This window comes from Anas acuta, chromosome 16, assembly GCF_963932015.1.
Source record: "Anas acuta chromosome 16, bAnaAcu1.1, whole genome shotgun sequence".
NCBI lineage: Eukaryota > Metazoa > Chordata > Aves > Anseriformes > Anatidae > Anas > Anas acuta.
Window position 1 is genome coordinate 14844364 of NC_088994.1, and position 18709 is coordinate 14863072.

General features: G+C 45.4%; 1 protein-coding gene across 2 annotated transcripts in view; it reads right to left on the reverse strand.

Moving 5' to 3' along the window:
• The window catches only part of LOC137865252 (peroxidasin homolog), a 42758-nt gene extending 26333 nt beyond the window's left edge, over positions 1 to 16425 (reverse strand). Inside the window, exons 1-2 of one of the 2 annotated variants that reach the window (XM_068700137.1) lie at positions 16140 to 16425; positions 7056 to 7127 (exon numbers count right to left, since the gene is read on the reverse strand). In XM_068700137.1, the coding sequence (XP_068556238.1) occupies positions 7056 to 7127; positions 16140 to 16303 (236 nt within the window). In that variant the 5' untranslated portion in view covers positions 16304 to 16425. The remainder of the gene's footprint in view (positions 1 to 7055; positions 7128 to 16139) is intronic. The other variant, XM_068700136.1, reaches the window with a different exon arrangement.
• Between the last annotated feature and the right edge of the window lie 2284 nt (positions 16426 to 18709).

Below are 18709 nucleotides of genomic sequence, written 5' to 3' on the forward strand. Positions count from 1 at the left end.
ATCCTTAATCCACTGAAAAATCCTTAATCCACAGGTTTCATAGAATTTAAATCTAAAGGGGTTATCAGCCTGAAGTCAGGATGCTCACAACAGTTAACTCAATGAGAACATTTCTTGCCCAGAGGTGCATTCCAGTAAGGAACATTCAAAAACATTTCCTTACCTTTTGTCACGGTGGCTTTCACCCAAAAGTTACAATTTTGGCCAGGAAAAGAGTGAGGAGAAGGGAGACGGGCAGCCGAAAGCAGAGAGAAGGGACAAATTAAATCATTGCTGCCATTTTCGTACAATTACCGAAGGGTTTTGGGGATGCATGGTTGTGTTAATGTGTGAGCAGGGGCATGCAGAACCAGGTTTTAACTGCACAAAAGCAGTTCAAAACGCTACTTCATCGGTTATGAGAGTTATTAAATGGTAAGGCATTGTTTTAATCTCTTTGTATACAAATATGTACACGGGAAAAATAAATAAATGATATAGATCTGAGTCCCACAGCTAGTCAGAAACAGCCTCTTCCAATCTGGAGAGCCTCGTGCCAGATTTTAATACAAAACCTATGGACAACATCGCGTTGGCAGGCAGCCTCTGACTTGTGTGTTTCGTTACCATGACTGTGCATGCAAATGCGAGCCTGTGCCAAGGAGCAGAGAGCAGCCCGTCCTTGTAAGAGCGATGCTGGGTGCAACAGCAGTGACCACACAGCCGAACCCTACAGAAACCTCCTCTGCGACCGCTGCCAAGCCCAAGGCTGAGAAAACTAAATAAATCACTTACAAATAGCTCTTGAATGGATGAGGGTTTGCTATTCGCCGTGGCTGTTGAACCGCACTTATTGGGGTCTTTCCCCATGGTTTTGGATCCGACAAACCTCACGGTGCCCGCTGGTGGATTTCGTAGCCTGCTGGCTAGGATTAAGGATCTTGCTGGCTATGCTTATTTTTAAGTTCTTAAATGGAGATGTGGACAGAGAAGAGCTGTGACTGCATGTCAAAGATCTGTTTTTCTAGGAAAAACTGCTCTTCCCCCTGTAAGCAGCCAGACCCTACAGTATCAGGTCAAATTCAACACAAAACCACGCCAGGCTGCCCATGGAGCTCATTTCACAAGTTCATTCTCTTTCCTTTTTTTGTGATAGCTGTGTTCCTCGGAAATGATCCACCACCTGACAGCACATGGGAAGACGGTTCAGTGGTTTCCCAGCAGAAAGCCCAATTTTCTGCCCCCCCCTTTGATGAAGAAAATCGGGTAGACAGCACATCAGAGAGCCTCTGGCAAAGGTCCCTTCCTGGGAGCAACATCTGTGCAGGCAAAGGATAGAGAGAAAAGACAAAGAGGTGGGGAAAAATGGCAAAAACACGTGGGAAAAGAAGATGAAGATACAATCGAATGCCCCAGGGATGCAAGGATGAAAGATCTCAGAAACACAGATGTGTTACGGCAGCTTCACAAGGTACCTGAGCTGCGCCAGCCCTCCACCAGCTTGTCCTCAGGTGAGGAATTACATTAAAGGTGCAAAAAGCACAGATGGTACTTGAGTGAAGGGGAGAGAAAAAAACAACAGAAAAAAAAAAAAAAAAAAAAAAAAAAAAAAAAAAAACACATTTTTGGAAGCCAAAGCAGCAAAGATTTGAGGAAAAACCTCACTATCCTCTTTTGATTACCTATTCTGCCACCAAGGACTCGGGTGCCACTTCCAAGCTGCACGTAGCAGCAGCGTGGACAAGCAGCCCGAAGAGGTTAAGGCAGAAGGATGCTGGCAAGTTCCTGCACAGCTGCGAGCAATGGCTCAACACACACGACTGAGGCTAAAAAACCCGATTTCGCTCATAAGGATGCAAAAATGATGTCAAGCCCTTGGAACACGCTCTCGTGCTTTGACAGCCAGATATGCTGAGTGGAAATCCAGCCCCTGAAAAGCAACCCCAAGGTTTGTTTGATGATCGAACACCCGAGGACTGCTCGAGAGCGGTGCAGGAGAGGACTTTTGTCTATTTACCCACAGGACAAAGACAACACAGGCACCAGCGGCGCACGCTTCCTTCCCTGCCCTCTATCAGCACACTTTCATCTTCAGCCAGGGGAGAAAGGAGGCGGCTTGTTCTCTGCTATCTGATCCTTGGCCCCACTTCTGAGGATGCTGGATAGGCTGATAAACAGGTGCCAGCTGGGACATCGCTCCCCTGGATGCAGGCATCTGTCCCCTGCCACGCGGCTGGCATCGACTGCTCGACTCACAGAGGACAGAAGAGGGCTACCAGCAAGCAGACCCTTGGGGCAGGGGCATGCTGATGGGCTGAGGAGCCCCCCCTGCACCACCATGGGCTGGGATCCTTGGCTGACCCTTTAACACAGACCCTTTAATGCAGAGAGTTTAGACCTGGACTGAAATCCAGGGAGATTTTAAATCGCAGCTTGTCGACTGGCTGAATTTTGGTGCTATTGAAAAACATTCATCGAGTCCATTTCGGTGTCTCTGCTGTTTAGGGCAGTTAAAAGGGGGCAGAATCAGCAATCCAAGCCAAACAAGAGAAACTCTGGAAGTTCAAAGAGCACTCACTGTGCAGGTCTCTCATCTCATGGCCTGATACTTAAATTGTTCATTGTCTGATTAAAGGTTAAAAAGCGTATGGAAGGAGCCATCTCTGTTTCCTGTCTCAGGATTCCCTATTGTAACAGACGGATATGTCCTGGAATACACTCAAAACTGAGATAATTTATGAAGTCCCTCATACTGTACATATTCCAAAGAGCTACTTTCAGGGAAATGCATAGTCAAGACAGCACATCTGGATCCTAGAAAGACTTCAGATGGCTTGTGGACAGCTGTCTGTTCCTTGACTCCTGTGCAGTTCACCCAAGCGAAGAAGTGTGCAAAATCCTGGCCACGATTTGCATGACCTGGATACGGATCCCAGCTGCAATCAATAGCAAAATGCCCAATTACCCGTTTAAGTTGCAGAGAATTGAAAGCTAAGTCCTACCGCTAACCGGATCTGCTGGGAATAAACGCTTTGGCAGACAGAAGCTGGAAAGATCATTATTGATGTATGTCTCAAGCACACCCCGTTGCAAAACGAGCTCGATTAAAAATATCAGCAGTATGTTTCCTGGAGCTTACCAACAGATAGCAAACCGCTGTGGCGCTCCCCTCCAGGACAGCTGGCGAATTTGGCTCGGAACGAACAGGCGGACTCAACCGTACAGGTTTTATTCCTGAAAATTCTTCTGGGAGGCTTGGGATACAACACCAGCCCCACACAGGCTGGCCCATGTCCTCTAAGAGAGCATTTCCCACCAAGTTTCATTTATTCTCTGACTGTCCCTCCCTCTTCCCTCCCCACCCTGCCTCCAGGTTGCCAAGCGCAGGCTTAAGTTGCATTCACCGAGTCGTTTTTCTACTCCGAAGAATGTATTAGATGATGTGACAGGCCGGCATTCATACCCAAAACATGTTCCCTTTCCTCCTTTCCTTTGACAAACGACATGCTGCAGTCGGCGTGACATAGCAGCTCCTTTTTTTCCCCTCACGCCATTACCAGAAGTCATCACGTAGCGCATTTAAAGGGGGAGAAAAAGTTAGTTTAATGTTCAGCCGTGCGTTCTCCCTTGCTGACAGGATGATTTGGAATAGCCGTTTCCCATATGTGAGAGAGAAACCTTTACTTCAGGATCCATCAGGCTCCAACATCCCCTCCTGCTCACAGGGCCCTGTTCTCTGAGGAGCCACCGGAGGATCCGATGCGGCCTGCACTGTCCCTGTCAGCCACCTTGAAAGCAGCACCTAAAGGAGAGCTGCAGAGCTCACCAGAAGTGCTTTTTGTTCCACATAATGCTTCCTAAATAGTTTTCAAAGCACTCACAGAGACAGACAAGTGTGAAAACAGGTAACTTGAGGTGAAAAAAGAAGCACGATGTGAGCGAGGACATGGACAGAACAAGGACACGGGCAGAAGCACAGACCATGATGTGGTCTCCTCTCAGTCCCTGTTCCCTTGGGTGCCCATGACACGGACATGAGGACAAAAAACCTACTGGGGAAGTTAATAAGTACTGCTTTGGTCTCAGGCCTCGAGGTTTCTATGAGCTGGAGGGACAAATGGCAGCAACTACTGGGCTGTGGTGGCACTGGTGTGAAACCAGCAATCGCCCAGTTGGGTCAACGCGGCAGGGTGCTGGCCTCCTGGGGAGCACACAGGAGGGCCGTAACACAGCGGTGTTGTCATCCATCCACACCCAGAGATGAGCTAAAGGAGCAAAGACCGGGAAGCAATGAGACACTGCCTCTCACCACGGGCTTGCAACGTGTTTGCTCTCTGCCAGGGCCCGGCACCTGCTGTGAGCTAATGCTGGGTTAAGCGATGAGGCCGGCGTCGGCCAACTCGAGCAAAACAGCTGCTGCAAAGCTGCTGGCACTCTGCGGATGGCATACAAGAGGTTTTTTTTTTTCCTTCCTGCTCCCTGCTGCTCTACATTTTTTACTACGGTGACATAGTAACGGCTTAAAAATACACAAAGGAGATTCTGGGACCAGCAGCTACATGGGAAGGGATAGGGCTGGATGAGAAAACCTTACAGATTTAAGACTTTTTGCCCAAAAATATTGGTGCACGCGACGTTGTGGACAGCCAACAAGCAAGCTCTCGGTGCTTGCTTGTAATAAATGCTTATTACCTCTGGTGGTGCACCAGGAGCCCAAAGGCAGGAGCAAGTAATGACTGTTGCTCCTCCACAGACAAACAGAGCTCCTGTTTTTAATTTCAGTAGTGCTCTGTAATTTATCAAATGTCCTGCCTTTCCTAAAAGGAAAGAAGAGAGAAGAGCCAGGGGAAAGTTTGAACTTTACCCAGGATGTTTAAAAGCTCCACGGGATGTTCAGGAAAGGCTCCTCTTCTCTCAGCCCACCTCTCTGCACCTCTCCCTCCAAATGCAGAGTACAAAGGCTTCCTTATCAGGGTGGTTTATAAACTGTCAAACTTGGATATTTTACAGCCATCCTGCCCAAAAGGAGATGCAAAACAGAAACTGCACCAGGCTCTGCTGCCCTTCCTCTGCCAGGCCAAAGGATTTCAGGAAAAGGCTCATTTAAAAGCTCTTACTTGGTTAAGGAACTTTATTTCTGTAAATCCCACGGCAGATAGAGGCAATCTCAGAGTTCCTGCATATGGAACCTGAGCTGCTCTGTCCTCTAAACCATGTGCTTCAAATACTCTGGCCAAACTTCCCCAGCACTTCTCTCTGGGATTTTTAAGGATTTATTCTCTTTATCACTTGAAAACCTATGCAAGTCCTGAGCCAAAAGGTTACTGTCTAGGAAACATCAGCAAATTCTTTGGCTCTTGTCGGTTCTGATATGGGAATTGGAGAAACCAAAGTTCCTGGAGAGAACCTTGCCCGAGGAACGTGAGGTCTGACTTCCATTCCGTTAACTCCCACCTGTGTGGAACCCGATAACTCCTGCGAGCGTGAGAATAACCGATTCTTCCAGCTTGCTGGCCAAACCAGGAAATAAAACAAAGTAAATGAGCTATCTAAATGGAAAGGTTTCATTTGTAAAAACAGTTGATTTTCAGAACTGAAATATAAAAATGCCGTATTTTCTTAGGGCAGTGTTTTTTAGCCAACCCAGTATTCTGGCTCCGAGGACAGCTGTAGGATGCTGTTTAGGGAAAGCGTGAGAGCTTGTCCACCATCTGTGCAAAACACATCCCTCTTACTGCCCTGGCATCCATAATGCTGAGATTAGGGATGGTAGGTGCATGTTCATGCCTATTTCCTTCAGTATCAGTTCATGGAATTCCCTGGAGGTCCCTACCCAGGGGCATGTGTAAGCAGTAACCGAAAAGATTGGACAAAGCATTTCTCCTGTGCAAGCCTGCCAGCCTCCTTGGATTCCCCAAGGTTCAGCTCAAACTAGCTGTTGTGCTGCTGGTTTGGTCAATCAGTCCCCTACGCACAGTGGAACAAACTTCAGCAAATGCTGATTTTCAAAATTCAGCTTTTAAACAGCTCTCTGTGACAAATTACTCCTGCATTGCTACTCTTTCTACAACTTCTTACAACTGACTGAACTTCTTATTTTCTGGGTTTGCCTTCTTTCAGCACTGACATCTTTACTGGATCAGGGACTTCAGATCTTTCAAGGTCAGACAGAGAAAAAATAATCTGGACTTTCTCTTGCTTTTTGGGGCCACGAAATGTCTGAACCCAGGAAATATGAATGCGCCTGTCATGCAGTGCAGACTCTCAGACTAGCTGGTTTGCCTCACAAAGAGCTTGAACCTAGAAATCCTATAGCTGTTAGCGCCATGTAACAGCTTGAATAATCAGATCTGAGCCTCACCAGGCCAATTACATCCAGCACAGTGCTGTGCTGACACAGCTTCTGTTTCTGATTTGGGGGCTGGTTTGTTTTCAACGTCTTGGCTACACAGTGCAGATGTACTCATATCTATCTTCAAACCCTCAGCCTTAAGGCAGCAAGAAGCAGCAAAGGCTCCCATTATTTCCTTTGAGCAGAGCAAGAAATTCATTAGTAGAGTAGTGTAGCAGACTGACATGAGCACGCCTGCCCTGGTTGGGATGCAAGGCTCAAGGAACTGCCTTCTAATCCCATCCCTATCTGCAGTAGGGTAGGGGTAGGTATTTATTCTATGGCAAAACACAGTGACAGACTGGCATTTGTACGGACTTGCTCACTTCAGGATACATTTGAGGCAGCCATGGAAAGAAAGACACTTTTAACGTATCCCTCTGCCATCCAGGCCATTATGGGCTGCTCCAGCCATACCTGCTGAAACATCCTCAGGCAGTAAGAGCATGCACAAAAAATCTTTTTTTAAAGACAGGTTAACTACCAAAATGAAAGTTATTAAATTGCTCATTTAATTAAAAATTGTCAGACACATGATCCAGGGTAGAACAGAGAGAATTTTAAAGCTTTAACTGGGTATGGGCAAATCGGCTGAAATAACTAAGACCAAGGCCATCCTTAAACTATGATAGCACTAATGTAATAAATAAATAAGCTCACTGCAGGATCACTGAGTGGGACTTACAGAGTATTGAGGTTCTTCAGTCTCCTGAAGGCTCCGGGTCGTATCTCCTTGATGTGGTTGAAACGTAAATCTCTGAAAGCAGAAAACACAATCAGTACACTCATAGTATAAATGATGCAGTAGCAAACAGCAACAAAAGGAGGAGGAATTCTGGAAGAGTTTATTGTATCAGATCTACAGGACTGGAGAAATGGAGACAACGACCAGGGATGGGGAGGGGGAAGAAGAGGAGGAGGTGTGGGGATGATGGCTGGGGGGCTACCATTGCCTGCAAAGTCTGCCAAAAGCCTGCACAGCCAACCCTACATTTACAAAATGTACAACATTTATTTACATTTCACAGAAAACTAAAGGCTGAAAGGACTCGAGTGATCAATTCCACGAGCAGTGCACAAGGTCTGCTGCTCGGCACCCCAAGTTCACGTACAATTACTCTTGCACCTCATGCTGGTTTGTAGAGGAATGCACATAATCATGTTGACCCACTTTTTAGGTCCCCAGCAAAATTATCTTTGTCCTAAAATGGTTAAATCTGATCAAATAACCTCATATAATAAGCATTTCACATTCTGCTCCACAGTGCTCCAAGACTCAGAACAGCTTATCGCTGCCTGCATTTCAAATTTGTGCCAACTTCAATTAGAATTAGTGGAGTCCAGGGGATTCTGGCAATTTTCAAGGGCTGTCCATGTATCTACATTGATTTGGAACCCTAAAACATGTTGTTTTGATGGCTAATGAGATAATAAAATAAGAGCTAAGTGGTTTAACCTGGTTAACCAAGTAGAAACACTTCTATAGGGAATGCGCATCGATTTGGCACCTTGCATGGTCCAGCATATTATAACAAATTGCAGAAGACTGACAACTGGTTTTTGCTGTTAGTTTCTATCCAAAGCACAACAATTCATTATTTTTTTTCTCCAATACTACCTTTAGTGAACACACAGCTATTTTTGTTTAAGACAGCCTTTTAAGGGCACTTGCTTCGAGGGGAAAAACACATGAATGTGCCGAAATGCCTGTCATTCTGGTGGTAAACCAAGGAGTATTTGGAGTCGCAGCTTAAAACAGGAATTCTACACACTGCTAAGTGTTCAACACTTATTTTTAGAATGAGATTCGACAAGAATTGTGGCCTATGTAAGACTATAATGAAGTGCATTCGCTGCAGATAGCTGTAAGCAAACAGAGTGAGCATCCAAGGGGGCTGAAAGATCTTGGAGCAAGTATTTGAGAGGAGGGTACCCAGTAAGTAGAGCTGATTTTAGTTTAAGATATAATGTTTCTTCAGCATAGCAGTTTGCAAAGAAGGTTATTTTATGTTAAAAAGAATCCCACTAAGCTTTCTTACTTTTAGGCAGAAAATACACGGTATTTTTATTGAACTCAAGCTGAAATATTAAATCTCTGCCTTGTTACCCCATTAATCACTGAATGCAATAGAATGACAGTGGAAGTTGTCTCTCCTGTTATTTTTTTCCCATTTCTGTAGCTTTTCAGCTTTGAAGAAAGACATGAGAAGACTAAATAAGAAAACTTTCTCCTCTTTCTTAGTGGTAAGTATTGCACGCTGAAGAGCTAGAGGGCAGGAAGGCACGCAGCTTCAGCATTTTGAAAAGTGTTTCAAACATTTCTTGCTCGCCTTGTTGGAAGGTGTTACAGATCCCTCTTCACTGATGATGTGAATTTGATGGTATCTGTGCCGAGCTTTCGAGGCCACGGCTGACACCGTAAAGCCAAATACAATTAAGTATTGGCAAAGGCGATAGCACAATGCACTATTCTCCATGGTCTCATTAAAAGGAAATGAGGGAAAAACTAGACCATGAGAAAAGGTGAAGAAATGCAAACTTGATTTATGCACTGTAACACGCAGACACCAACTCTGCCTCCCTGGGGGGCTGTGAGGACAGTGTAATTAGTCCTGGCAGCTGGCTACAGGTAATAGGGGAGGGAACAAACAAATGGAAGAAACACACAGGAGTCAAGGCTGAGGCTGCTGATGCTCGTGAAAGGCAGTGGGAAGCGGATGGTGAGGTGCAAAATACCACCTTGGGTCACAGACTGCTGGTGGAAAAAACATCCAACTATTTTAATGAACACAGACAACTACAATCCTTCACACCCCAGCATTCATGCATAAGAGCACAGCTTCCCCAGCTGAAACTAGAAGCAAAACCCAGAACCACGGGTGACTGAAAACACCTCTGAAAAGCCAGCAAAAATAAAACACAAACTCCCCCACTCCCAGGAATGCTTTCACTTTGGGTCACTTGCCGAAAACTACTCTATGGAAAGGTGCTGGAGAAGTCTGCAGCTCACTAAGCAAGTCTGACCTCCTAGAGAGTGGGATTTTTCACCTGTGAGAGCAAATAAAGCAAGCCTGAGCTGCAGAGCCTGGCAAGAGCAATCATGCATCACTAACAAAGGTCCCAGCACTGCAGCTTGGCAGCACCTTCACCATCAGCAGTGCCCCTGCTGGCGAGAAGCACAGGGATGGAGATGCCTCCTGATATTCCCATTGCTGGGTGAGCAATGGGTCTGGTTTCACACACTGCAAACTTGCATGAACTCTTCCCCTCCACCACCCTTGAGGAGCAAATAGTAAAGCTTAGCATGTTATTTTAATGAAACATCTTGATTTTTCACCCCATTTCAATTCCATGTAAGATCTTCAAATGAATCCCTGGACCCCAAGTTCTGAACTCGTCTGGTTTGCACCCCTTTGGAAAGGTCACTCTGGTTTGCCTTCCATCACACAACAGGAATAGTCTGAGAGCAACCCATATCTTCATCCTTACCAATGCATTTAAAAAAGAAAAAAAAAAAAATCCAACTCTGGCTCATCCACAGCATCTTCCTCCAGACTTTGCTTTAGCCCTAAGTTTAGCTGGTGAAAGAACACCATGTAGGGCTGCACTGGGAAATTCCTGGCTTGCGTGCAGTGATTGAGAGCGTTCCCGCTCCCTGCAGAGTTTGCCCCTTTTTACACAGAAAGGCTTGTTTCTCCCAATTCCCAGGGTACTCGCGTTGGAAACTCGACATTTCTCCTAACAAAGCAGCGTGCTTTTCACCGGGACCCACCACGCAGCTGCTTGGGTGCCAGCCTGTCCCAGCTGCTGTGGACGTGAGCAGCTGGGCTCCCTCCCTCCCGCCTGCTTCCTTCACCTTGGGATCTGCAAAACTGGGGGCCAGGGGGGAATCCCTTGTGATTTGCCTCTCCCCCATGCTAGTGAAATCACTCACCTTTCCTGACTGTGGGAACTCCCAGCCCCATCCCCGAGGCTTACCAGGAATGAGAGAATTTGCAAAGGGACTGGGGACACAGGTATTTACACCCAAATCTTTCCGATCCTCCCAGCTGTTATCAGAGCAATGGTTCCTGAAATCACTGTGTTAAATAATTAACAGTGATTAGCAAATAAAGCAATCTACAGCTTTTACAAGAAGCTTCCATTTCTGTTTAACCTATTTCAGCTTTTAAAGAATGAGATATATATTACCACGTTACCTAACCAGATAATTAGCTACACCAGGTGTTTTACTGCAGTTCTGTGGAAATTACTGGGTTTGCTTCACTGAAGTATCTTCTGTGTTCAAAACACCGTGCACAGCAGCAATGATGCTGCCAGTTTGGGGCCATTTAACCCAGAAGTGGTTGGGTAAGTGGCAGCCAACCAACCATTATCACCAGAGACACCGAGAGTAATAGTTGTTTTACAGAGGGAGATAAGACATTGAGGTTCCTTCCAGTTTTTCCTGGGGTGTGTGGGACATTCTACACATGATTTTTAAGTCAAGTTTCCCACTTCTAATAAGAGCCAGAGCACTTGTCAGGAAGATGCTCGTTTATCTAACTCATCCACAGAACATCGCAGTCAGCTCTGCAGGTTCCTCCATGCTGCCAAGCAGCTACAGTGCTGGCAGGAAGGGAAAACAGCCTTGCTGAGATGGGAATGAAGTCTTCCAGGCTCATTGTCATCAGCTCCCCGGCTCAGGAATGTCCCTCTTGCACACAAGTCCCCAAATGGCTTTAATAAATGACAGCTTTCATCTGTGAATCCCTACAAGGACAGCTGAGCGTCGTCATCTCCGCTAGGGAGAGGAGACCACAGGGGGGCTCAGGGCTGGGGGGGCTCCAAGTTTCTGCTATTTTGGGGTGTAACTGTTTAAGACATCAAGATTTGACTCTTTGAGGAGTGAAGAGGAAGGAAAATACATTCAGCATGGAAATGCTGATAAAGAAGTCAGTAAGATCATGGATGAAACAGGGAAGAGCGAGCATACGTAGAGAGCCTCATGCTGCAGAACCAGCTGCTGTTCCCTTTTGTACACTTACGGATGGAAAGTAGAGGGATGGGCTCGCTAGGTTTTAATTAAGAAATCACCACAGGCATTCCTGAAGAAAAACGTTTTAAAATTTCAGCACCCACAAACAGGTCAGGATTTTTAAAAGGGCTCCCTTTTCGTCAGCTGGAGCACAAACTCGACAGTAATTCAGCTTGGTGTGTTGACTGCTGCTGTGTTGATCCCCCTTTTTCCGTGCACACAAGCCAGCACGAACTCACAGGCACGTGTTCAACTGTGCAAGACTATGGCACTCGGTCATACAAAAATAAGTGGTTAGAGGCAGTTCTGGGTGGTTTGGGACCACCACAGGCACTCCCCACAGCCCCCCTGGTAGCCCAGTTACCAAAGATGTGATTCTGGTCAGGGTCTGGAGGACGCTGGGCTGTACAATGTGCCTGGAAGAGTTGCACAAGGTGTCTGCTGCTGCTCCTTCCTTGCTGAAACCATTTTGCCATGTGCCACCAAGCATCCCATAGCTTTCAGCAGTAAAAGGAAGATGCACCAAATACCTCCAAAACACACTTTTGGCCCTGAACACGTCTTAAAGTAGGAAGATTACACAGCAAACTGTTGACCTCATCAATCTTAGATAATTTGAGCCATTATCTATCAGCAGCTGGTATGGAGATTAGGGTCTGATCCTAATCAAATGAGCTAAATCTATTCTTGGATATTCATGTCAGCAAGGAGAAGTCTCAGCCTAATGCATATTTCCTTTGCACCACCTATTCAAGATATCGCCCACATCGAATAAAGTCAACGTTCCCTTCTCCTGAACTGTATCCTGACCCTGATCCAGAAGTGGTAAAAGAAAGTTTCAGAGTGCAAAGATATATTTATTTTTTTTCAGGAACACCCAAAAAGCAGTAGCACCATGTCAGCTTAAATGAACTGTTAATGGCATTTTTAAATACCAAGCCCCTTGCAGCAAAGATGTTGGCTTTTTTCTTTCTTAAGAGCATGACTGTTTCAGTCTTTAACCAGAATATAAATGCATTCTTGCACCGAAATATACTGATTTCTCCAACCTACTGCTGTAGCCTGCTCTGAGAAAGTGGCCTTAAAGAGCACAGTGATGGCCCTGGTACAAGTATGGGGAGAGGGATGTGGTGAGAGCAGAGCAGTCAGGGAAAGTGCAGATATTCAAGTGAGAACCAGATGAAGAGGCACTACAGGTCAGTGAAGCCAGGATTTCTAAATACTTGAGGTAACCACAAACCCAAGAGTTTGGGTGATTTCACCAAAAGATACTGGAATGCCTCTAGGAAGGAAAGAAAAAACACAAAACCTTTAAATACCTCCCCTCCCCATCTTCCTTCTGACGAAGTGACTTATAAATAGAACATAAAGAAGATTTTGGTCACCTCCGAAATGTTTAATGATGATTAAATACTGCAGCAAAGAACAAGTCGGAAGGAGATCACACCTGGAAGATGCAGAATGTGTGGGTGTACATTCAATGACTGCACATAGGACTATCACAGGCAGAGGAAATGACTAATCCATTCTTCATCTGAGAGACCGAGAGTGCATGACAGAGACCACAATGGGAGCAGCATTTCCAAGAACTCATTTGCTCAGCAAGCCTTCCCCCTGCAAATGCAGATGCTTTTCCTGCAAATAGGCTTCTTAAGACACACGGAGAATGCTGCAGCCTGTCCCAGCACTGCCTTCATTCCTGCTGCGGAGCATCCTACTGCAGGAAGAGGGGAACCGAGCAGGCAGCCACCCCGCAGCACCCTGCACAGCCACGATGGGGAACAAAGCTCGTCAAAGCGTGCCCACGCTGCCCAATTAGCAGCCAGGTCCGTGAACAACTGGGTCACCTCCCGCTCATGCCAGCAGCGTGTTCGCATCCCAGCTACCGCGCCGTCTTTTGCTGGTGCCCTCAGCTACGTTTCCCTCGAAGTCCCCATTCATTACGTGCTATGCATAATGCAGAAAGGAGACCAGCCCACGGATAATTGGATTGCCATCCATTAGCTGCCAGCCAGAGGGGAACTTCTTTCCATGGTTTTCTTCCCCTCGTGCCCACACGTTTCAAAGTTTATTGTTTCAAATGTCACTCTGCAGAACAAATGACTTCGAAGGTTAAAGACCTATTGAAATTTTCGGAGTGTATGTTTCGCAGCTGTTCCCTTCTTTGGGCTGCTGGCTAAAGAAACTGCTCGAATCCCAGCGGTAACCAGCAGATCACATCTGGATAATCGCGTTCCAGTCGAACAGACGGCAGCCAAAATACGTTTGCAGTTAAACACCACAAATTTTTATAGCTTACTTATCTGTACACACGTAGCCATGCCTGCCATCCTCTTCTCTGCTCGGGACAAAACGAGCAGACTTTGTTACCAAAGACAAATAGGCTATTGCTAAAACCAGACGCTGGGCCAGATCCTCGGCTGCACCCAGCTGGGACTGGGAAGGGAGGAGGGAAACGGCGACCAAAGAGGAGCCAGTAACAGCTCATCAATCCCGGAGCTGGTTCCATGCCAGTCCCAGCATCACTCAGAGACGGCCATGGGCTGCTCCAAGTTACGCCAGCTGGCTACCGCCCCGAGGGGGCCATCTGCCAGCAGGGCTTGTTGAAGCACAGCGTGTGCCGGCTAGAAGACTTCCCTGCTCTTCAAGGATTGTTCGAGAGAGGGTGGCACGGAGTCACGGAAGTCAGAAAGTCCCAAACTCCCGACTTCAAAGCAAAGCCCATCTGGAAGCTGCAGCTGTTCGGCGAGGGAACAGAGCTGGAGCCTCGCATCGGTGTTTGAATCTGCAGGCACAGGCTTGGTCCTGTTCATACCAAAGGGCAAATGTGGAAAATATCACAATCCCACATTTTCTACTCAGAATAACTCCACGATCAGATATTCTTGCTATAATTCTGAGTGCTCGCGTTGAGCAGTAACAGTTCTCCCAAGAGAAAGATTAACATACCTAAAAGCTGGAGTAGTCAGGGCCTGGGTTAAGAAGCATTTTGATCTTTCAGATTTTTTTTTTAAGTTTAATTATTCAAATGGTATTTATAACAGATACAATGGGATGCTGGATGCCAAATGCATTTACATACATTAAATCCTCAAGATTGCCAGAAAGTCAGTATCTCTACTTGCTGCACAAACACATGTGATCTGCCAACAGAGAACTTACCAGGCTCCTATTATTCTGTATCTATGGGAATCACTGTTTAGCAGTATGGGTTTCACTTATAATCATGCAGGAAGTATTAGAAGAGAATATACCAGACAAAACTCCCTCAAAAATATCAGTTTGTAAAGACAGTCATCTCGAAACATGACTGCTTTCATATCTCACACCTATACCATGTAGCTAATGCTTACAATCCCAGTTTCCCATTCAAGAAAGACTTGTAAGGGGAGAAAAAAGACTGGTGACAAGCTGGAGAGGGAAACTCTGCAAGTTCCTGTAGGACAGATAGCTACAACCCAGCTAATGTGCAACAAACCATGGAGAAGGCAGCTTCACCCTGCACAATAACTACAGCATCACCAGCCTCGACAGAAAGCAAGTCCAGATTTGGGTCTGCCCCAAGTCGGGGTGAATCCCACGTAGCCCAGCTGCAATCAGTTTCTGCACCAGCACAGCTCTGGCAGATGGAGCTAGAGTAGGCATTTCCTTTGTGCCAGTCCTGCTAGGACCTCTGTGCTTTTTTTTCCATCCACCCAAGCAGATCTAGATGGCAGCAATTAAAATGCCAGCATCCTGCCTGCATTATGCTCCTTAGGCTGCCAGCAGATAAATCGCATTAGTAATATTAGAGAAATGCTTACAGGAGACACGCTCGTATGGATGTTCTGGCTGAGACCAAATTTGGATTGTTATGGGCAGAGAGAACAGCTTCTCAACCCACCAGAGTTGGAAAAGTTTGACAATCAGCAGTGATTTAACGGTTTTGAGATGAATTTTTGACAAGTCTTTCCTGCTATTTACAAAAAAAAGGTCTTCCAAACCAAGGGAGCAGCTAAGAGAAACATTTTGTCGCATGCCACAGCATCTTAAGGACACCCTTAAGCATAGGATATACCACAGAATGAGAGGAAGGTGCTCTTCTGGACCTGTCAGTAGGAGCTGTTTAGAAGTCTGGAAGTGCTACGTGCCCTTTTCCTACACCTTTTCCATTTGAATGGACACACCAGCAGCTCCCCACCCCCCCCAGAAGGCACATCCAACCCAACAGGTACAGTTTTACTTCTCAAGGAGCCTGTGAGATGCCCCGACTGCTGCTTTCCTAATAAGCCTTGCATGTGGTTTGTATAGTTCAGATAGAATCTGGAAAGCCAAAACTTAAAGCCTAGGAAAGAAATAGGGCGGTATTTATGAAAAATTAGGTGTTTTGTTCCGTAGAGATAAGAGCCCGAACTGCTGTGTTTCCTCTCTCTCTCCTACACCCATATACAAAGCCTTCTCAAACATAAACTGTGTACCTTTCTATAAGCACAGCTTAATATTTGTGACCTTTGATTCCCCAAAACCATCTTCCAGGGATTTCATGCCATTCTTCTTCTGCATTTTTCAACTCCCTTGATTGTCCTGTTAACGATTAACTGATGCCAAAAGAAGCAGTTTCTTTTCTATGCTCTAAAAGCCTTGAAACAGTTTGCAGCACAGACAACTGCACCAGAAAGGAGAAAAAGCATGCCTTTAACCAGCAAGCTTTTTCTTTCTCCTTCCTAGAGACCAAGCAGGTAAGAAAGGCAGTAAAACGAAACAGCTACTCACAGAATGTTTGTCTGGGGTGGGATGTCGGGGATGGTTTCCAGCATCAGATGCATGCATCTCACCGTAGTCCTGAAGCACAGGCAGCGACTGGGGCAGGAACAGGAGAAACTAAGCAAGAGGAGAAAGCACAAAAAGCCTAGGAGAGCTGAAGGTTTGATCAGCATGGTGTTTGCCCGAGTGGATTTTCCTCAATTCTGAACTGCAGGGAGCTGACAAAAAAAAGTTTCCCAGCCCTGAGGTCCAGGAGGAGGGGACTCATCAGCATGTGTTTGCAATTAAATTAAGGCAGTTTGACAGTCCAACCGCCCACCCTCCCTGCCATTATGTACATCATTGAAGATCAGACTGTTCCCACCCCTCTTTAATTGTGGTGTTGAAACCTTAAGTCTTAATTTTGATTTATTTTTGCCTTGTTTCTTGTGTTTTTTTTTTAACAGCAGGCTAACTCCTTAGCCATTTATCTGAAAACATACAGAATGCACCTTTGTGGACAATGACAAAAAACTGCCAGGAATTGGATAGCCAGGGATCATGCTTTTAGGGCAAAATTTTTGCCTTAGCACACACTTCAGACTGAGGATGGCATCTTATCTAATAGCCTCTGTCAAATGCAGCAGACGAGACGACTTTTAGGATAGTTATTGCACGTACGTATAACATCTGGTAAAATACATCTCCCACAATTTGTGGGACCTTGGAGCGCTCCAGATAAGGGATTTTAAAAGGGAGACCACTAACAAAGATAAATAACCTGCAAATAAAGAGAAAAAAAAAAAAACTGGCTGTACGCTTTCTGTCATGTTATACGGAGTAAAGTCTGATTAATTTCGAAGACTTTTTAGCTAATGTAGTTTCATACTACAAAGATGTAATTTAGAAAAATGTTAGGGCTTTGGAAAAACCAAGGGCAATTGAGGGGTGAAGAGGGAAAGAAACAATGAAAACAACCACGTTTGAATTGCAGTAACTCCTGCAGGAGATACAGGCTTCTGTTTATCCTGTTGAAGGATAAGAAAATTGGGGTGCAAAAAGGAAGACCTGTTCCCAGTTTAATTAATCATTTCTACCATTATAAAGAAGCTTAAGAGTGCCAATGTCTTGTCTTTAAGTTTTCGGTTATAACTATACAAGTTCCTAAATGTGTGGTTTTAACAGAAATGTGGAACATTAAGGCTCGTTAGGATATAAAGCTACCTCAGGAAGTCCAAACCTGGCATCATTTCATATTACCTGCAGGACCAACCCAAAGTTTTCTATGAACCTGCAAGTCTGCTTTATGGCGTGAACTGCAAAACAATTAACATGACAAAACGGTACTTAACCAGAGCGACATCACCTCCCCGATCTCTTTTCCCCTCAGATATTTTGTCACTTGAGTATCTGTGGTCCAAGCGTTGTTTTCTGTAGTTTCTTTTCAGGTGGTTATTTTTGCCAGTCTCCCTCTCTCAATGACCCTGTAAATCAAGGCTTAGAAAGCATCTTCCAGGATACGGTAATAAGATTATTGGTCTCCTCCTCACCCAGAGAACTTGTAGGTATTTAGTTTCTGCTGACACATTGGACAAATTGCCATTATACAATAGCTGATGCATCATCCTCGAGCACTTAGAAATTTAAGCAGGAGTCATTTAATACACAGTAAAAGCTATTTTCTTCTAGCCAGCAAAGGACATTACGCAGGTTTCTTGCCTCTGATGCTCAAGCAATCTGCTGGTTGCTTGCACCACTTCGAAAACCAGGGAAATTGTTGAACTCCCCCAATTCCCCCGAGAAGCAACTCATGCTTTTGAGCACAGTGTCCTCTAGTGGCCACCCAGCCCCTTCTTACCAAGGCAGGTCGTGAAAGCAGCAGCATCTGCTGCAGCCTTTAAATAACACCCTGAGTGCTCCAGGTAAGTGACAGCTTTTAATTCCTGATTTGAGAGGTTAAGTGCAGCTCCCTCCTGAATTAAAAAAGGTGACGCAGGTTATGTCACCAAAAATCTGCGAGAATTAAGTCGTTTTGTCTTCCACTCTGGTCCCCAGACCATCTGTTTGTGAAACATGAACTCCATCAGGACAGGATAACTACTTAGGAGCTGTTCTGGAAGTATTTCTAGGAAAATAAGCAAAACCACTCTCCTCTAACCATGTCTTACCATTTATGAAATTCACCATCTTCTGTCGCACAGGTGGATGCTCCACTAATACAAGACTTTTTGAATCCAGTTATGTCTGACTGCATAAACTACGAGCTCTAAACCAACCATCTGCAAAAAAAAAAAAAAATTAATTCCCTTCCAGGTTTATTTATATTGCTAAGAGGAGAATTGGGTTATGCATCAGTCATGTTTCTATACGCACTTGTCTTTGCAATGTTACTTGAGGGCCTGGTGGTATAGTTGACTGTAGCTGCTGGAAGGATTGGCGGGTATTTACTTATTATTTTGTGGGATATGGATAATTAGCAGTCAAGATTTAATAAGAGCCATACAACAGGGAATAATTTGAGTGCATAAAGGCAAGTTCTGCAACCTAAATCTACTTAGGAGCAGTCTTCACTTGAAGCATTCCTTTTCTACCTTACCTTC